General features: G+C 42.4%; 1 protein-coding gene across 11 annotated transcripts in view; it reads left to right on the top strand.

Annotated features, from left to right (window-relative positions):
• The window catches only part of EBF1 (EBF transcription factor 1), a 291,177-nt gene extending 275,364 nt beyond the window's left edge, over positions 1–15,813 (top strand). For 8 of the 11 annotated variants that reach the window (XM_074603865.1, XM_074603866.1, XM_074603871.1 and 5 more), the window contains 5 exons: positions 1,131–1,196; positions 1,798–1,975; positions 3,527–3,706; positions 7,395–7,589; positions 12,626–15,813. In XM_074603865.1, the coding sequence (XP_074459966.1) occupies positions 1,131–1,196; positions 1,798–1,975; positions 3,527–3,706; positions 7,395–7,589; positions 12,626–12,657 (651 nt within the window). In that variant the 3' untranslated portion in view covers positions 12,658–15,813. The other 3 variants (XM_074603875.1, XM_074603874.1, XM_074603873.1) reach the window with 1 other exon arrangement.
• The last annotated feature ends 5,442 nt before the right edge of the window (positions 15,814–21,255 follow it).

Here is a 21,255-nt window from a genome sequence, read left to right as displayed (position 1 = left end):
TGGTATAAAATATGGCTATTGTGTAAAATATTTTAAGTTAAAAAGTTTAACTTTGTAGAAAACTGTAAAATCCATATAACTGGTACTATTTTTGTAAGCTACCTGCAGAAATATACCGTGATGAATAACATCATGAGAGTATATTAGAGCAATACTTGGGGCCTGGGAATTACAAAAATGCATTGTTTTACTTAAAGGACAGTCTTGACTGGTTTTGATCAGGCAATTGGGAACCTGCTAGATGCGTTGAAAGAAGACGAAAAAAATAATCTTCTCCGTTAATTCTGTGATGCATTTTTACATTTTCTATCAGGAGTGCTCATAGAGATTTTTCCACACTGTAAAATGTAAGAACAAGGGAAATGCTATTATTACTTGAATGCCAGTGTAAAATACTCTAAGAAATATTAAGGGAAAAGGGAAAAATAGGAAAATGCAGAAAAAAATTTTTGCCCCAAACAGAGAATTAAATCCCAGGCTGTTTTAAATTCTGCTGTCCATGCGGGGAATTTTTCCAGGAAGCACGGCACCGTACTGGCTGGCTCTCGCATACTGCATGCGTTCTCCTCTTGTGCATCACTTTTTGTGCATGGATCCTACCCTGACCCACCATATCAGGGTACAAACCGAAGAAGTTGAAAGGTTACGTTACCGGTAGCACAGGACTGATTGGATATCTTTTGAGCGTGGCCTGCTGGGTAAGGTCACAATTCCTGCAGTACGCAATTAAGAATAAAATAAACACATTGAAGGATTCATAACATGCTCTGAATGACATTGATTGCAGTAATCTAGTAAATGACCTCAGGATTGTATTCTGCAATAAACTGATGAGTGGTTTATAGTGCAGATGGTAGAGACGATTGAGTGATGTATTTTATTTTGCAGCACCAATGATTCTCACCTTTTGACTTGATTAAGCGTATGTGTGAATAGGATGAACTAGTGATTTAACACCATTCAGTGGTTTGCTGAGAGTTGTTACAATTAAGGTGTACCTGGTGGGAGGAAAAAAAAACCCCACAAAACACGGTGCAACTAATAGAAGAGTATAAAAGATTCTGATATTTGTTTTCCCCCACAAGGAGTTTATTGAACTCAGAAGAATGCTTCTGTGTTTATATTGGCAGGAAGTAATACTGAAGAGGGCTGCTGATTTAGTAGAAGCACTCTATGGTATGCCACATAATAACCAGGTAAATGCATTCTACTTCAGCTATTCTAAAACATGGCTATTTCTTAGATGTATAGATAGATCAGGGGCTACAGGTATGTGATGCTACAATATGAGACAACAATAAATATAGAGGGCAATGTCATATCTGGAGTGGGGTTTAGTTTGCTTGTTTTCTTTTTTAAAGGGTGTGAATTTAGTGCTTGTAAAAGCAACGTGTTATTAACCCCGGAGGCATTTGCCCACTTTCACCAGATACTACATAATATGGGCAATGATATGCATTGTGTCTTGCCATCTGTGATTTTTCAACCTTACCCTGAAGATGGCTTTAAGGTGGAGTAAATCTAGGCTCCAGCCCCTTTCTGCTAGTTGGTCTCGTTGTACAGAAGCGTGCCTGCTGAGACCGAAACTTCCAGTTCTCTTACCACAGATGTCAGGATTTATCACAAAGGCAGCAGCTTTTATAAGCATTAGCTATCAGTCAGCCAACTGGTTTAGAAAGAAAAGCATCTAGTTTTTGCCTTTGGACAGGGAAATGTTTCATTTTAGTGTGTAAGAAAAGGTTTGTCAGAGTCACATTGGTAACTCTTTTATTCTTTTTTTCCCTTCTTATCCTCTAGGAAATAATCCTGAAAAGAGCAGCAGACATCGCAGAAGCACTCTACAGTGTCCCCCGCAACCACAACCAGCTCCCCGCCCTTGCTAACACGTCGGTCCATGCAGGAATGATGGGAGTGAATTCCTTTAGTGGCCAACTAGCTGTCAACGTTTCCGAAGCCTCACAAGCCACCAATCAGGGTCAGGAGAAGCCTCGTCTTCCTCTCTCTATGAACCTTTTCTGATAAAAGTCAGGGAAACGTGTGGAGCAGTGAAAGAGCGATGGTTCAAAACTGCAGGCTAGGAGCACGTCTAGACAGACACCATCCCACACACACGCACAACCTTTGAATGACACCATACGGTCATGAGATGGGGCTTGATCTAGTGACTTTGCCCCAGTTCGGGAAAAGCGCTTCTGCATGTATCTAAATAGCTTTCCCTTCTGCTCAGAATAACGCTTGTGTTTGTCTTTAAATCCCACTCATTTTAAAAGGATTTCCATTGACTTGAGCATGTACTTAATGTTAAGTACTTGCTTATATATTTTCATAAGCATGGATGATCTCTCAGTCTAGGCCCTAGGTAGCGTTTTTTTATAACACATAAGTATCCCTTGAATACTTGTCTGTTTTGGTTTGATTTTGCAAGAGACATCTTGGCACTGATCTTTTTTTTCAGAGTTCGAGATTTTTTTAAATTTTGAAACTAGCAAAAAATAGAAATATTTACAAATACATTTGCAGAGCTTCTCTAATTTTTAAAATAAAGTGGGTTTCACTTTGTATAATACCAATATCGTTTTAATTCCTACACTTAAAAATAAAAAGAAGAAATGCAAAGAACTTTTTTGTAAAAACACCTTGCATATTGCCCTCTCCTTTGCTCATCTCTATTTATTATCCAACTTTAAAATCCACTTTAATGAGAAAGTATTAGAATGAGGCGATTTTCTAGGAGGGCAAGCACAATTATTTTGCATTACACTAAAAAAATATAAATTTTTTAAGATTAAAATAATTTATGGATGTCCTGTGTGGTAGGAAGAAAAGTTGGCATTTTTTCTTCTAGGACTGAAGACGCATTTTGTATTTCTGTGCTTCTAGAAACAAATCTTCCTTTTTGGATGAGAGTTTACCCAAACGTCATTTGCAGGATTAGGTAGAGATTCAAATTCTCACTTGGTGCCAAATTTGATAGTCATTTTCTACCAACATACTGATCAGACCAGGGCAAAAAGACTACGGATATCCCACTACGTTGAGAAATATACCCTGCATTTTCTTAAGTGTGCAGCGAGCACCTAATTTCAGATGCGTTAACTGAGAGCGACGTTAGAAGAGAGTTAACAAAAAATCACCTGCTTTTACCATACCTTAAGTCGGTATGTGCATTTTGAGAATGTAGGTTGTGTTTACTCCATTTCCTACAAACGGCTCTCTCAGAGTGCGCGTTCCTGTAGTACCCAATGGTAGTCTTTGCTTGAGGGCACGGGTTGCCCGAGGAGCCGTGAGGGCTGTGGCCTCCCTCCTCCCGCTTTGTGCTCCCATCAGCAATGACCCAGGCGGGGAGGGTTCTAATTTGGGTTACCTGGTGGTAGCGGTGGTCAGCCCTGGCCCTCCCCATGCACACTGTGGCCGGACTAGGCTGCTGGCTTGGTAGCCCAGAGGTACTTGCTTGTAGCTGTTTGTGGTGTAAGAAACTGTTCTCGGGCTAATACCAATTTCTAAATGTATTCCCTCCCCACCAAAGGTTTTACTCGCAACTCAAGCAGCGTGTCACCTCATGGCTATGTGCCAAGCACCACCCCTCAGCAGACAAATTATAACTCTGTCACAACAAGCATGAATGGCTATGGGAATGCTGGAATGTCAAATTTAGGTGGTTCTCCAACCTTCCTGAACGGATCTGCTGCCAATTCTCCCTATGCCAGTGAGTATTCTATGGCTTTTCTGTATTCTGCACGTTTTCATTAGAAGGAGGTGGTGACTTTTCTATGATACTCAAATATTTAGTTTCTATTTTGAGCACGTGAAACAGAGTTTGGTCCTTTCTCTCCTCTCCAAGGCACTGACCTTTGAAGCACTTTAAAGACATCAGTGTGCCAGTAACGCTTTTCTCTGTATTATTATTATTATTATATTATTATGATGTCTCATAAGAGCTTAAAAAGAATAATGTCTCTCATGATAACTTACCTTATGCTCTGTAAATAAGAAATGCTGTCCTCAACATTGCTGGAAGGCAGGGATGGCCGAAGTGACTTTACGTCCGTTGGAATGGATCAAAAGCCAGTTGGCAGCACACAACTTTTTGTTGCGGGGGGTATGAAAGGAAGCTAGGGATATTTGCTGCAGGAAAAAATATTTTTTTTCCAGCCGTAAGATATGAAGGGCAGAAAAGTTTACTGTAATAAGACTGACATTTCCATAAGCTGCATGATGATGTTTCTGAGACCTCTGAGCAAATAATATGTTCATAACCTTTATAGAAATTATGAACTACTGTTGGGCCTAATCTTGATTGCTTATACTCCATTTGCTTTGTAAGTAGCTGTTATACTGACTTCACTGAGAGCTTAGTATTAGTCAGTAAAATGTGACAACGTGTCTCAGAGCTTGCGTTTTAGTGTCTTGTACAGTGAACGCCACACAGACGTAAGTCGGACAAATCTTGTATTCTACGGCATAAAGAGCTTAGGGCCTACAGTCCCAGTTACGGAAATATTTATGTGTAGGACTAACTTTCTGCATTTTGATATTAAAGGTTTAGTAACCTGTTTAAATATAAACACATTTCTATTGGTAAAGGCCTATGAACCTCTCCTGCAGCTGCTCCCGCAGCTCTGTAGTCCCTGTTCACATGAGAAAATTAAACGAATAGGACCTGTCCGATTCCTCTGACATTACTCATGTGGCACAAAGGATTCCACTGACATCTGTAGAAAGCTGCTAGCAGAATCAGGCCAGAAGGTCTCGTCACATGAATAGCTTTATAGGCAGAGGCCCTAGCATGGACGGGACAAACCGACTGCTGAACGTACCATGGTTTACGCAGCAAATCTTGAGTTTAGTGGTGTAACAGCAGTAATGAATTGTTTTGCATTGCATTGCTGGAGTTCAGAATTAAAAAGGGGATGGTAACCCTGAATTATAAAGGAGATGGTAACCCCGATTTAAAAAAAATTCCTCCAAGGCTTCTTCGCTGCTGCGAATTTAGAAGAAAATATTTACCCACATAACTAGTACTTACAACCTGGGAATTGCTAACCAGTTATTATTTTTGTACTCTAATAATAATGTAACAAGTAATGTTACAAAGTACCTTACTTATTAAGTTGAATTTACTGTCATAGAACCTGCGCGCTCTGAATTCATAATATAACATGATTGATGAGACATCTCTTTTTGGAAGCAGATGCCAGTAATGCATTTAAAATACTCTAGCAGTGTATTATTTCATATTTATGAACGAAGTCCTCTTTAGAATAGCACTTCACTTCCCAGCCCTGGTTCTCTATTCTGGTTATATTTTGGGAGGTTTTCTTGGTAGATCTGTCATTCTGCTAATGCCTAATCCATTGAATCAGAGAATGCTTCAATCATGACCTGAAAATTAAAAGGTGGCATTCTTAATTAAATCAATAAACTAATTGCTGTATAGTAGCAATTCAATTTAGGTGCTTTGATTGCTCTCCCTTAGCAAGTACTTCCAGACATAGAGTGACTTCAGACTAAGATTGTATCTGTCAGACTGTGAAACTTTGAACATTTAATTTCCATTAATTGATTTCCTCAGTGTTAACAAATGTGATATCAGATTCTCAAATAAGAACTTAAATAGGGTGATTTTTATCTACATAAATGCACATAAAATAATAACTCAAAGCCCAGATTATAGAAATTTTACTCTATAATAGGTAATTAAAGCAGTTTCTAAACAGGAGGAAGACTGGAAGTATGGGATCTTACTATCAGTCCTTTCCTTTTTTTTTTTTTTTTGTTGGATAAGGGGGGGAACTGGCAATGCTGTCTGAACATAACGGTAGTTGGCTTTATTTTTATGAAAACAAATTCACTTAAAACCTCAATGATACCTCAGTGGTAAATACTTGAACCAAAGATATTTATTCCACTATATAGTAAAATAACGATTTAAGGATACATGTATTTAAAAACTTAACCTCCTATACAGCAGGTTTGCATTTTGGACAATCAGTTCAGTCCCTAAAAAAAGGAGAGCCTTATGTCTACACTTTTTTAGAAAAACTGAAGACTCTTATTTTATTCAGTTAGAGCCAGATCCTCATTTGATGTAAACCAGAACGGCTTCATTGCTGAGCTGTTCCAGCGGAGATTCCCATCGATGGCTCTGAATGAGAATGTCGTATTGACCGTGTTCAGACGGTGTCATAGATCCTCTGGGAGAATTATTTGTCTCGACCATTATAAAACAGACTTTAATTTTCAAAATTCTCCATCTTCAGTGAGATATGAAGTGCTGTCTCCATTCCTGTGCATAAATAAAACGGTCATGTGAGAAATACGACTGTTTTTCATGTCACTGAGAATTCCTGGGAAGTCCCCGCGGCAGAAACGTGCCCAAAGGTGATGGATACAGGGAAGCTGGAGACTGACTTGGTAACGCAGAAGGCATCTGTGGCCGTTGTGAGAAAGGTCTAGTGGTTTCTCCCATTTGGAGATAACAGAAAAGCATGATTTCTGTCCGTTATCCACACTTTTTTGTGTGTGTGCGCAACAGACACTGAAAACAGTAGTGCCAGGAGACAGAGGAGTAAAAAACTGTCAGAGTGGCCATCTCCCCGATTGCTTCATGCTAGACAGCCTCAGGTATACATATATGTACGTGTGTGTAGAGATATATAGAGATATATGGAGATATATATATTCACAGCTTTCTGAATAACTCCTTCTAAACCCTAGTTCTTGCAGGGTTTGAGAGAGGAAAGAAACCCAACCATTTTTGCTGGGTTTGTCGAATGCTGCAACCCATTCGACAAAAAGGTTGACTGGGTCACCACTAAGACCTCTCTACCTTCTTGAAACCCCATAGGTCTTCCTGGAGCCATCTTACTACAAGGGAAGCATGGCTTAAAATGCTGGTTTTGGAGGCCAGTTAAAAACTCAAACCTTTCCAAGTTAAAAATTCCGGATCCAGATTTGTAGTTTAACCACGCTCCCTGCCCATCACTTTTGGAACCCCTGAGTTATCTACCCAGCCTGGATTCCCTCTTATCCACCTATACAAAAACATTACAAATTCGGAGCAGGGCAGTGGCTAATGCCAATCAAGAGAAGTTTGAAACAGGATGGCAGGACAGGGTTGTTGTAAGAATAAAGAGTTGCAGTGACAGAGAATTAAGGGAGTGCTTAAGAGCTCCTAGAATTACTGCTCCTGAACACCTGCAAAACAAAACAAGTGGTTTTCCTGTAGTGATTGGTAACACCTTGTGAACAAACAAAAATTTAATTGTAGTAAAGACCTTGGCCATTTGAAATTAGACCCAGTGCATCCAAGAAGCAGAATTATTTTGTTTCTGCAGCCTGCTGATTATCTAATACTAAGGAATGCCTTTTGCGGGGTCTCTTTTTTCTTCTAGTTGTGCCATCAAGTCCGACAATGGCCTCCTCCACTAGCCTCCCCTCAAACTGTAGCAGTTCCTCTGGGATTTTCTCCTTCTCACCAGCCAACATGGTCTCAGCGGTGAAACAGAAGAGTGCTTTTGCGCCTGTCGTGAGACCGCAAACTTCTCCTCCTCCCACCTGCACCAGCACCAATGGCAATAGCCTGCAAGGTAGGTGAAACCCGGTCTGGAGCATAGATGGCTGCTCTCAAAACCGTGAGCTCCCAGCACCTTGCAAGGCTCTAAGTGACACCGAGTTGTCAAAGGGGATAGAAGACAATGGGGGATCCCTGGTGGTCTCTGTCCTAAAGTTTCTTCCTGTAAAGAGTAACTGGACTCCACCACCAGCCCACCTAGTACCATGCAGGTGTTTGGCAACCACCCTATCTCTAACTCGACTAATACTGCTGCATTGAGAGGCTGTGTCTTTTAAAGCACAGACCGACTGTTATGATAAAAACGAGTAATATTTCAGCTTACTAATACCATCCTTTTTCTTTCTTTCCTCTCTTATTCCCTGTTGTCGTCCTTTATCAGACCAGTCTTTTGTGGACTCTAGCAAGTACTCCACTGCAGGGTCTCTCCAGGGGCTGGCCTTCTCCTGAAGTACGTCACTCAATCTTCCCTTCCTTTTTTTCCTTTGTCATAGTACACTTGTGCAGAAATCCTACTGAGAGCAAATAGACCGTTACAGAGCTTGGCACAAACCTTTGCCTTTCATACACAGAAGACACATGACAAACTAACAGCAGCATTTTCCAGTTTAACTCGTACCGGGGCAAACATGAGTTTCCAGTGATCAATGTACTTCTGTGCTAATTAATTCCACCAATGGCGCGGGCCCTTTTGGAAAGCCTCTTCAACTGTTGGTATCAAGGGGCTGCTCCTTTTCTGCATCCCTTCCCCTCTCATTACAAAGTATTCCAGCATTAGCGCCTAAATATGTTTTGAAGCGTTGATGCAAGGTGAGGGAGTGACAGACAAAAGCTCATCAACCTGAGGATGCTGCAAAGACCAGCGCTGCCCATTTCATTGTTTGGTTCAGCCTGTTTTACAACGCTGTGCCTAAACCTTCCTGTGTAATTACCTCACCACGCGTTAGTGTGCCGAGGGAGACATTTTCATGCTGGCTTAGGCCAAGGAGTTTCGGTGAGCAGATGCAGCCAGCTGCCTCCAACTGCGCCAGAGGTGGGAAGGATTTTGCGGTACGCGTTGTGCTTCCCTCAGACCTGAGCTCTGTTTCCCTTTCCACGTGCCTGTGCAAATTATCCAGAAAGCATTGAGCAGGGAATAAAATCCATCATTTTTAAAGCCATGTTCAGAAGGAGGTGTGCAGAGCCAGGGGAGGATAGTTCCACAGATTCCACATGTCCCTCTACGGCCTCTGGAAAGAGAAATGCTGGGCTTGCGGGCATAATGCTGATGGCACCATTAACAGCCAAAAAAATCTATATGCAGGCAGAGTGGAAGGAATCCATTCACAAAAGCTGGGATCTATTGTGACTGAAGGAAAGCATTGTCCTCGGTGCATTGGAAGGAGGAATCCTTGCAGATGTACACGCATGCACACAGACATTGCGGAAGTACTAGGAACGCGTAAGCAGAACTTGGGTACCTTCGGTCAGGACTTTGTTACAAATACAGACCACATCAGGAATAAAACACAACAAAATTTTCAGATGAGCTGTAGTGTTTAGGAGATTAATTTTTGCAAGTTTTAAAAATATGGCATTGCCGACAAGCTATAAATTTTAAAGGCAACAGCTAAAAATGTTTCACCACTGAATTAAAAAAAAATAAAAAAGGAGCTAAGAGTTGACTGCTAGAAGCTTTTGAACACGTTAATGATTTTTTTTCTTCTTTTCACCTTGTTCAAACTTGCTGTTGCGGGTGGAGCGAGAAGCGAGTAACAGGAGAAAGCTTTTTCAGGCACTGTTTTTCCTTTCACAAGACACGGAGTTCCCAGATTCCACATACTCAGTTATGAAAAGCGATTACGGAACGAGCTGAGAGCACCCGGCACAACTGGGGCTTGCTGATTGCCTCCTCGTTATGTCACATCCAGATCCGTAATGCCCAGAAACCACGCAGATCTGAGTGTTCCCCCTAATTTTCATTTATCAATTCAGTTTTCGTAATAGGAATGAGACACCAAGAGGTGGTTCATTTCTAGGTCATCACTGAACTTCTTGGCGAGTTAAAGACACACAGCCTTTAGTCCCATGCCTTCTGACGCCACCTGAGGCTTATAATAATCACTCAGAAATGCACTGCCTGTTGTGCCTTATTGCTTAAATAAACAACCATGTATAAGGAGGCTGTCTTATCTCTCTTGGGCTTCTGGATACATCAGAAAGCAATCAGGCTTTCCTTATGTAGCTTAGATATCAGCAGAACTCACTAAAACAACAGCTAGGCTTATCTGTTGTTCTCTTTCCCATGCAATTTTGTAAAACTCAAAATACATTATTTCTGTAATTTGCTAGCAGCAAATACAAATTAGTATATGATAGAGGAAATAATGCCCATTGGTGGGAGCTTTTCTCCTCTCTTCCCTCCCTTTTTGGAGGTGGTGCGATCTCCTGCCTACACTGTTTCCCACTGATATCTCTGTTTTCAGGATCAATAACATGCTACAGCTGAGAGAATTTGCATGACTAGATGTAGCACTTACGGAATAAAAGTAGAGTAATATAAATGAAGACTTGGAAAGAATGGAAATATCAGAGCTTTTAGGCAGAAAAGATATCATTTTGCCATTTGCCTCGTAATTTAATTCAGAATTTCAGAGCTCTTCAAAAACAATAATGCTTTAAAAAAAAAAAGAGCTAAGATCTGCACCTGTACCGTTTGTTTCCAATGGCACAAGGTGCGTGGCTGGTATGTGACTACAGGGAAATGTCTAAGACATGAAGGCAGGAATTGCAATTATGTCCTCGCTGTCTGGGCTCTTACCCAGGGCAGACAGCTGTGCTGTCCCAGGAGAGAGACAGTTCTTGACCACTTTTTGGTGAAATTGATTTGCTTTTGATGCACTTTTTAGCTTGAGAATTTTTTGTTTGAATAACGAAATTTGTTTGAATAGCAAAATTTGAATTTTTGCATTTTCTGAAGTATAAGTAATTTTTCTAAAGCAAAGCAACAACTCCGTTTACAGTTGCACTAAACTTAGAATTCACCCTGGCCCACTTGTAAGGATCCCCAAGGGCAGAGTAGGGAGCGACCACAGCAGCGAGAGCATTGCTTGGCTCGAGTCTGCTTCGCTTTCAGTCACACGTACCGGGGGACAGCCCAGTTGTGAGGACTCAGAACTTGTTATTTGAACTGCTGAAACAAAATCCTTTTAAACAAAGCTGCTGCTGCTGTTTCACCCAGCGTTGATTAAATTGGCAAGGATTCTAAAAATTTTGAGCAATACTGAGTTCATTCGATGAGTTGAGATGAACGAGACGGCATAGCTGTGGAGATAGTGTGAAAACGCATCCTCAGATTATCTCCATGGTGGAACCAGAAAAGCCCGTGACAGGAAATACTCAGCAAGGCCCATCTAAGACACAGTGGTGTCCTCTGTGCTACTCACTTGACTGTCTTCCAGTAGGGTTTAAAGTAACTTAACTCACCTCTCTATCTCTTTTATCCTCATTCTCAGCTCCTTGAAGAGCCCTTATGTGGAGCGGAAACAATCAGTGCAGCGATTGCACATAAACCCATTGCCAAATGATAAATTCCAAGAATTGAAATGCTGCTGTATAGTTGCAACACGCCTCCTCTGAGGATGGCCTGTTGCAAACATGTGAATGTGTTTTGCATTCTCGCCTTCTCCTCTCGTTTTATTTCATTTAATCAGCGCAGTTTACTCGAGCTGTTCTCCCCGTGCTGATTAGACTTGTAATTCTTGCACATATGGTGGTGTTTGTGGAGAAAACATTTCCCTCCTCTCCCCCTCCAACCCCAAATCTGTGAGTCTTTTACTTTGGCTCTGTTCTTATCAAATAATTGCAGCTGTAATTAAAGCACAATGAATCAGCACCAGTCACAGGGTTGAGTTCTTCCTTAAGAAATTACACGTCCAGATGTCTGAGATGGCAGGCAGTTCTCGCATTTAAATAATGTGCCCATGAAGTGCCACCAACCTAAAGGCAAATCTGTTTTCTACCTTTTGGCAAATAACCGTACAAGTGGCATTTTAAAGATGCATCGGTGTTACAGTTTTCATCATAAACTTGCATGACTACCTCCTGTAATGATGGGCTTGCTCACAGCGTATCACTGGGACCCTTGGCTTGGTATGTCTGATCTGCACAGAGTCCCTGGTAAGGAGAGGGAGAGCAAGCCGGAGGTCAAGCTAGGTGGAAGACTGTGCCTGTTGACTGTTAATTAATGTCTCCTCTCTAAGAGAGGTGGTGGTTTCACAGAAAAGGAGGTTAGGAAGCATAACGAAGAAATACTTATAATTCAACTTAGCCGACAAAAGAGAAGACATTCTAAATTAAAATCAGCACATGGCTCACTCAGTGTAGTTGATGATGTGTAGTAAACCCGTGAGACACTGTTCTGCTAAACAACTAGTTAAGGACATCTTGCAATTTGAAAATTGGATTTGAGGGTTTAAGTCCTTTTCTAAGCACCTGGAAATACATACATAGGTCCCAGAGGTCAACAGTGAACTTGTAAGAGAAAACTGGTGTAGGAAAACGAACCGCTTTTAGCGCGTCTGATGCAATGAACACCCGACCAGGTGTGTAGTATCGGTGGCCTACGGGACTCCAGCCATGTTCTCATACGCGGAGCAAGTGTCTGCTTTGCTTTTTTAAGAGAGTAACGCAACGCGTGGCAATGGCTGGGTCAGGTTTAAGCCTCCTGAGCATTTCGAGGTTTTTCAAACTAAAATCAGAAGTTGGGCTCTGATTCTGATGCCAGGGGAAGGGCACTCTTTCTGCAAGAAAATCCCCAGTTTCAGCAGTCCCTTGCAGTGTAAACCACGTTCCGATTAGCACGAGGCCTCCCGGGATTCCTGGGCACGGAGCTGGCTCCGCTGGAGGATGCTTATGTAGGAATGTCATTCACAGGACAGCTGACTGCATTGCTAGTAAATGGTTAAATTTAAAAGCTCTGAGGATTTTAAAAGTTGCTTGATAATGCACAAAAGTAACTTTTTTCCCCTTTCTCTCTCTCTCTCCCCCCCTCCTCCCCTTTCCTTCTGACAGCTATATCTGGCATGATTGTTCCCCCCATGTGAAAGAATTGCCTTGAAGAATTTTATTAATGAAGAGGTTGAATTCTGCTTCAGAGAGAATCTGATACAAGTCCCAGAGTGGAACTTTTTACTCAGGCCTTTTTAAAAATAAAAAAGAAATAAAGAAGAATCTTACAATAACTGCGGATTTTTAAACAAAACAAAAATCACCATCCTTGCAAATACTGAAATTAACAATCTACAATTGCAAGGTGTTGATTCAAGTTGTCCATCCCAAATACCTGGGAGATATATTTATTGTATGTTGATAAAAAAAATCCACTTTTTTTTTTTTTTTTTTTTTTTTGTGGGGGTGGGGACTTGCTTTTAGTTTCTTCTGTTTTTTGTGGTTTTTTTTAAGGCTTGATTTAACTCAACACCATTTGTCTTTTATAAATCATACAGTTACACAAGGGACACTAGAGATGGAACTCCACATTTTTAATTTATGATTTATTTTTTTTTAAGCTGTGTAAAGAAAAAATGATGTGGTGTCATTTACATACAAGTCTGTATGGGACAGAATAGAAGTGCCAGTTAGTTTTTCGTAGAAGAATTATGGCCATTTAATTAAGGGTCGGCTCATACAGGTTGCTTATCCGGCGGTGACTTGCTAATATGATACATTTTTAATGTTCTAATTAAATAGATATCACTCCCTAGAAAGCTGATATTTTGTGGATGATGAGGGCAGGAGGAGGGGTGCGATTAGTAACCTCTGTCTTTGACATCAGGCTAAATAATTGTGTAAATAATGCAACAAGGAGAGTTGGTGAACGGGAAGGATGCGAGTAACAGCCACATTTCCTCTTGACCCGAAAATCCAGTGCCTCTCGATAGACGGCTAAAGCTGCAGAACCAGGCGAGCACGGCTCTCTCTTTAGCTTACACAGCGGAGTCCTTCCGAATGAGTGGCCTTCCTGAAGCTTAGTGTCACCTCAGCTGCGCGTAAGATGCCATTCGGCTTCTGCACGGCCGCCCAGCGACGAGGCTGCGCCCACGGCGCCCGGGGTGTTTCCAGCGCAGCCCCTCTCCCCGCCACCCGTTTGTTTTGATGGGGCAGGACGAGAACAGGCTCGCCCGCGGTTCTGCGTCCTCCCGACATCTAAAGGCACGCGTTTCCGTCTGCCTCCCACTCGGATCGTTCCCGTATCAGTCGACCCTCTCGGTTTGTATCATAGTATATTAAGCAACAGGTAACTGCTTTTGAATAGTAAATGGAAACATGAGTTTGGGGGGGGGTTGGGGCTGTTAGGAATCAAAATCAAAACCATAGCTTCTGTTTTACAAAAATTTTGCTATCATTATCTGGGAAGTGTTCTTAAAAACTATTAGTCAAAGAAGCAGCAAAGCTCTGAAGATGCATTACCTGATATTTTTTCTTTGCTGTTGTGTTTTGTATGTAGTTATAAATACTGTAGATTTTTTGTGATTTTTTGCCAAAGTTGTTGTTCTATTTATACATTTTAATGTCTTAAGACAGTTTTTCAATATCACAAAAAAAGAATTTTACTGCATATTTTGCAAAAAGAGCTCACTACCTTTAGCTTGCACATACTTGCAAAATTAATTAAAGAAAAAAAAAGCTTTTTGTTTCTGTTTTTTGTTCGTTTGTTTTAAGGGGGATTTTGTAAAATATCCATATAAATAATGTATTTATCTTCGGAATTTGTACATTGCTTTTTTTCCCCCTACCAAGTTTATTTTATTGTGTATGTTTGCTATGTGAAAAGTGCTGATTTGTTTGGTCATTCACCGTTGTATTAGCTGTTTAAATGTGATTTTAAAACATTTCATTTATAGTTTTGGGTTTTTTTTAGTATTGTTTAAAACCATGCTTCCATTTTTTTTTAATTTCCACCCAAAAGCCATTGTCTATTTTTGTATTATTTGTAAGTTAAGAAGTTTTTTCCAATATATGGCAAAAAGTAGCATATTATTCTTGTAGCATTTAGTTATGTAGATTTTAAAAAAAATGTATCCTTTGCTTTTGAGGCTTAACAAAAACTAATGCTGTTTTAATCTATTAATATGCATGGGATTTCTCCTCTTTGGAGTGACGCATTTTTGTGCATTAAATATGGGGAGAAACTTCATAGAACTCAATGAAAATACTTTCTTTCTTAAGTCTGCTTGTATATTTCTCTGTCTTTCACATAAATATAAACCAGCAGATTGGATGCCTTAACAATGCAAATCATATCCATTTCACTTGTACATTGTACTGTGCACCAGAACTGTCAATCATCACTAACATTCTAAGAGAAAAAAAAAAAAAAGGAATTGAAAAGCACAAAAGAACTGTTTTGTTACCTTAAAACAATATAACTTTTTTCTAGTCGAGCAAGAAATCATTTACAACGATGCTGCAACTGTGCATGCTTCCTGTATGAATTTTGCAATGGTCTTCACTAGAATGTCACAGTGTGATCTTTGGGGGGAAGGGAAGAAAACAGGATCTTTTTTTTTATGGTGAGAAAATAAAAGAAGAAAAACTGGAAAATGTGAGAGACATCGGTTTATTGCTTCTCTGTATTCCAAGCGATTATTCTAATTCACATAGTAAGCAACAGCACGACAATGTAATCAAATTTAAAGCCATATTTTGTCCAGTGACGCCATCAGTTACTCTCGTAGAGCCCCACTCCAAGTCGTAGCGGTTTTGACACCAGTGTTAGCCATCGATGTTTGTAGTCTTCTACGCCAGTGTCCAAAGATCCTTTGACGACGTGCGTAATTTTGTTTTGTTGCAGCTATTTATAGTGATCTGATGAATGGGAATTTATCAAAATCTCCCCGCACCACCCTTATCTTTTACAAAGTAAAAGATGCAGCTGTTTACAGAATATGGCTTTAAGTGGAAACATTCAGATTTCAATTTTAACAAGGTGAAGCTTCACAATGACTGGATTGCATAAAGTATGCCTATTTCCTCACAGTTGTACTAGGATGCAGCTAAAATGAAGTCATCTCTGAAACTACTAACCTTTCACCTTCTTATCTAAATCTTTTTGAATAGACACACACACTGTACAGTTCTATTGTTAGAGAAACTAACTACTGTAGAGATTGTTATAATTTTTTTGCAGAAATTCAAGCTGTAAAAACTTTTCAACTTTCACAATATTTAATTAAAGTTACTTCCTGTCTGTGAATACAGCTCCTAGTTGTGTGTTTATTTTTCTGCTTCTGCTAGCTAGTAGATGAGAAAAAACAAAATATAGAAGCCAGTGGCTACTGACTTGTCTTTCTGAAATTAAGAAGCAGCAGAAATTCACGGAATTACACGGTGAAACATGGCGAATGCTGGTGCACTGAAACTCCTCTTCCTCTGCCACTGATGGATTTCAGAGGATCCTTACTCATAACGCTGAATGTCCGTCCTGTTGTCATTATTCTTATTATTTCCACTGGGTTACTCTATTGATTGCCTGAAGGGCCAACATATTTTTCTAGCGGATTGCAGGAGTGTATCTCGCTTTAGGTACCCAGCTGCAAAGAGCTGTCTCTAAACACAGTGATCACAAAGTACCAGACAAAGGCGTATTAGATCAGGGCCAGAGACTCGGGGAGATTTAAGTTTTCATCTCGGTAAAATTTGAGTCAATGGCAACACTTCAGGGCCGGGTCTTAAGTGACCTGCTCGAGGCCAGCTCCAAGAACTGCATCCAAGTACGCTGGGCTGTAACTAGCTCCTTGACGTGACGTGAAGGAGGCTCCTACAAAGTGTTTCCATTCTGCTGCCCTTCCTAAATGACAAATCCGTCAGCTGCTAAAGTGGTTCTAGGCGTTCCATTTCGCTCTGAACTCCTCTGGCAGGAGAGAACCATAAGGAGCGTTGCCTCTGGCACCTGGAAAGTTGACGTAACAGCACTGCTCCTGAAGGGCGGCTGTCATACAGAACACCTGTATGGGGAAAAGCAAAAACCTTTGAGCACCACGCCTAATGCAAGGCTCCGAGCATTTCCAAGGCAGGAAGAGGGACATTGGGGTTGCAGTTCAAATTAAATTACGGATTACTTAAACAAATTAAGTTTGCTAAAAACAAGCAGCTGGAAGCGGCTTCTTGCAACGTAAAATGTTGGATATCACTTAAATGTTAGCAGATCCACTCCAGTAGCTGTTAAGAGAAAGGAGAGCTGTTGGCAAAGTCAGCAACTTTGCTCTGTCAGCACGAGAGGTCTCTTTCTTCTGCCTGAGATAATTCTCCCGGTTCCCTTTCACACGGTGTGAGTATTGGCAGCTCTCACTGCGGCCGAGGGCTCTGCGAGCGCTCAGCTCACGAGAAAGATGCTGGGTCACGTGTAGCTGAGAAATCAGTCTTACAGATTACATTCAGGATGTAATAGTAGGCAACCTGTTCCAGGTGCAGCAGAACCGGAGCGCTGCTTCAGCCTTTGGGATCCAATGGGAATGTTTTTGTCTGAAGTTTAATTTGAGCCACATTAAAAATAAAAGGGGAGGGAAAGGGAGGTAAAATAGTGTGACCCATCAGGCTTCTAGTTCAGACGGATGCTGAAGGAGAGTCTGGTAGTCAGCCCCAGTGATGTTCATCTGACAATCCAAACGGAGATGACTGATAAGTGACAGCATTGTAATAAATGATTAATTGCTTTTTTGATGCCAAGCCGTGTGAGGACCAGCTGCAGGGTGCGCATTCAGGTACTGCTGCAGTGAGACGTGAATCCCACGATGGGTCGTACGCTGAAAGGGGAGGAGCAGCTTCTGTCATCGCCCAGAGAACATGTAGACATGGGGGCTTAGGGCAAGGGGTATAACGGCATGACATTGCTGCCCTCTACACTGGTGGCTTCTTTAACTTTTCAGCAACTGTAGTAGTCATTTTGACTGAATAGTTTGCATCTGGCAGTGGGATTAGTTGTATTTTTGTATGGGCACGCCTCTGATTTTTTATTCAACTTAAAGAAACCTCAGCAAAATGAGCTACCGTCACTGTTAGTTTCCTGGCCTTGTCTGTGTGTCTGTTTGTTCCCTTCAAAGTCTGTCTCTACAGGCCCTTGCCACAGCGGCTTCATGTCATCATTGACATAACTCTGCTGAGCGTCACAGCCCGTGTATCTTCTGCCATGTCACGGCGTAGCTGAAGACACATTTCGCGTTATGGGCTTGATTTCCTCAGCTCCCTCCTGTTTGCTGCTTCTTGATCTCCAGGCCTCTTGTAAATGGTCCCGTTGTGCTGCTTTACTAAAGATGGGTTGGAGCCTCCCAGAGGGTCCCTGGCCCCCAGCTCAGCTCCAGACTCCTCTAGTCTCACGGGACAAAAGTTTTTGGAAGAGTTTTAGCAAATGCCACATTGACCAAGCTTTTTTCAAAAATGCATCCACAGCATCTTAGTTTATTAGCCATCATTACCCTTTCTGGGAGGTTGTCACTGGAGTCCATTCCTCTAGTGCATAGAAAACATCACACAGTTTTGTCCTGCACCACCATTGTGCTTTTGAACACCTCTCCCCTGCGTTGGCTCTCCTCTCAAACATAGAGCAAACAAATGCTGCTGGCTTTGCTTTGCTATGCTACATGAGCCAAGCTCTTCTGGTGGCATATTTTAAGAGTTGCCCTCCTTTTCATGGAGAATCCCAGTGGCTCCTTTTTCATTTCACTCTGTACTTTACTCACCTGGGCCTGGGTTCACATCCCAGCCAGGCGGATGGGGATTCCAAGAGGACCATCCAGCTCATCATCTCAGAGCAGTGACCACGCACTTGCTTAGCTCCATCCACGGCAACATTACGGAAGCACCACTTTGTATTCGTTTCTTTCCTTCTCCCTTCACAAACACACTTCATTACCATGGTACTAATGAAAATGTGCAAAACCTACCAGTGAACATTCAAAGTCCACGTCTCAGAGATGCTGTGAAGCAGCCTGACGTAGAGCTTCATCAAGACAGTTGGTCAGTTTGATTGCTGCCTCTTTGCCCATCCACCAGTTGTACTCCTTCGTGTCATTGCCGCCTCGCTGCCCGCACCACCATTATCTCACCCGGATTCTACCTGATTTGGGCCTCATTTGACATCTCTGTTTCCTCTGTTTCCCAGAAGGAGCCGGCTGTGGCATCCATTTTCCCCAGCATCTAATGCTGATATTTCAGTAGGGGAGGTCAGGTCAATACTTTAGATAAATAAGTAATAGTTCCAACTCCACAACCCTGTTCTCTCTTCCTCTCCTTGGTGCCCTTGAGGATACAACTAGACCAGAGCTTATGGCACTGCTCCAACATGATTGGCAGGTCATGTGAAAGAGCACACATCTTAGAAAACTTCAATATAGTCATTCCAGGACACGAATGCCGATGACTACCCAGGTCACAGCCTAACAGCAGGGACTGCAATTCTAGGTGGGTTTTTTTTGTGTGTAGGCCTGCAGCAGGAGCAGCAAATGCTCTAACGCACATTTTTTCTCCTTATTTTCAATGAATGACCCAAACTTCAGCACGAACGTGGACGTACATTTGAAGATCTCCATCAAAAAAAAATAATTTAGATGCTCACCTAACCCCTTCCCGAAACATACCGCAAACTCTGCCCTACACAGTGTAGTCTAACCAGACTCTGTTTTGTAAAAGGGGGATGAAATTGTTCACTTCCTTTTTTGTTAAGTATATGAATCCCTATTTTTTCTCACATTTATTCATGTAAAAGTGTACCTTATACTGTAAGCCCTTACAAGGGTTTCAGTGGGTTTGCAGCCGGTATACGAGAGACCTTCACCATGTCACGGGCGTTCACTGCAGTCCGGCAGCTCCTGACCATGCATGTGGAGAGGCAGGGACTGGTTACGGCTGTAGCTACGTACAAGTGTGCTCTGGAGGGACACAGGCAATTCGGGTGAGAATAACCTCAAGACAAATTTGCCAGCGGGGATGCCTCGCTGACTCCCTGTAGGAAGGCACCAGCTCAGCTCAGACCCGCACAAAAAGCAGACGTGTGCGTTGAGGTGGGAAACTCTGTGAGACCCACGACAAGCCCTGGGAAGGAAGCCCCAGGATGGACCCTGTCATACAGGTTCGCTTTTCTGCAGTGTTTAGAGGCGAGGGGAGCACAAACATTGTACAGAGGCTCATCTGGAAGGTTGTTGGGCTGCAGCTTTAGTCCCTGCTTCCTCCCAGACCCACCCTGTGCCCCCAGCTTCGATGGGGTCCTGCCCACTGCCCCGCCGCCTCCTTGCCCACTGTCCCTGCCACCACGGGCTCTGCCTTCAGCCGCATTTCCACGGAGCGTTGCTCACACTGCTCACCGTCAGCCTGCCCCAGGCTCTGCCTCGCTCCCCCACCTCGCCACCATTAACTGCGCCTTCAACCTCTGCTGCATCATTGCCTTCTCCTGAGGGTTCCCTATTTATATAGAGGGGAAAATGCAGTTGCTGGGACTGGAAATATTTTGTTACCTTTTTCTTCTTAAGTGCGAGGCATTTTTATCTGTGCTCTCTGGAGACTTATGCTACAGTGGGACTGATTTTATCCACTTACTCAATGCACTTTAGTTCAATAATGATTACAGAACTTCTACATAATATATTAGGCACAGCTGATTTCCCAGGGTTTGTAGCCCTCAATCTCCCTAAGCGTTTAAAAAGGAATCTCTCTGTGATAGGTATGTTATGAATGATACACTCCTCAACAGTCATGATGTAAAAATAATAGTAGCAGCGGGCCAGGAAGGAAGAAGAGGCAAGCATTCGGCTGGAAAATGCCAAAGCCTGCGGATAATAATACAACCCAACAGCAATGACTGGCTTTGTTCATTTTGTCACTGCTCCTTAGCCCATCAGCAGCGCTTGCCATCTACGGAGTTCGGGCAACCCAGGCCAGATTCCCAAGCCCTCCCTCCGCCGCCTTTCCCAAACTGAGGGTTTCGGCACTTCGCTGGCTCCATTGCAGGACTGGGTTGACCTGGTCTCTCTCTCTTGTTCTCTCTCTTTTTTGTTTTAAATGCACGCTGAGCTCTTCAGCTTGCTCCTCTGTGTCACAGCCCTGAGGGGCCTGATGTGATTGCAGAAAGCCTGCACAACGATTGTTTTCTTCAACAGCAAAAGGAGTGGCGATGTCGGTGGTCATGGTCTCCTTCACACCTGAGGTCAGACGCAAGAAACCTGGTCCTAAGCTTTCCTCAGCCTGAGAGGCTTTCTATGCACCACCCCAACCACAGATACTGCAGGGCTTCTCCATCCTCTGCTATCCCAGATGCTAATTTGGACTCGACGATCTCAAAGGTCCTTTCCAACCATGAAGATTCTATGATTCTATGATTCTCTGCCCACGTTGCTCTCCATCTGCTCTCCCCAGCCGGGCTGCTCAGCACCCCGACGGCAGAGGGCATCCAGCTCCTGTCCGTAACGCCTACGGGTGGCTCATTCAAAGCCCGTTCATTTGCCCCAGGGCCTTTTCCATACTGGATCGACAACCTTGAACCAAGCACCTTGCTCATCTTACTGTCATCAGCCTCCCCAATCAGTGGTGATAGTGCTCTTTTTCTTTTTTTAAACACAACCCCCCCATTTTACTCAATTTTCTGATAATCTCTTAATTTCAGTGGGGGCTTTTGGAAACAAGTTCTGCAGGGCCATTGCTGTTATTCCCTC

Source organism: Larus michahellis, chromosome 11, assembly GCF_964199755.1.
Source record: "Larus michahellis chromosome 11, bLarMic1.1, whole genome shotgun sequence".
Lineage (NCBI taxonomy): Eukaryota > Metazoa > Chordata > Aves > Charadriiformes > Laridae > Larus > Larus michahellis.
The sequence above is the reverse complement of the archived record's forward strand: the minus strand, read 5'-3'. Positions and strand labels throughout refer to the sequence as shown.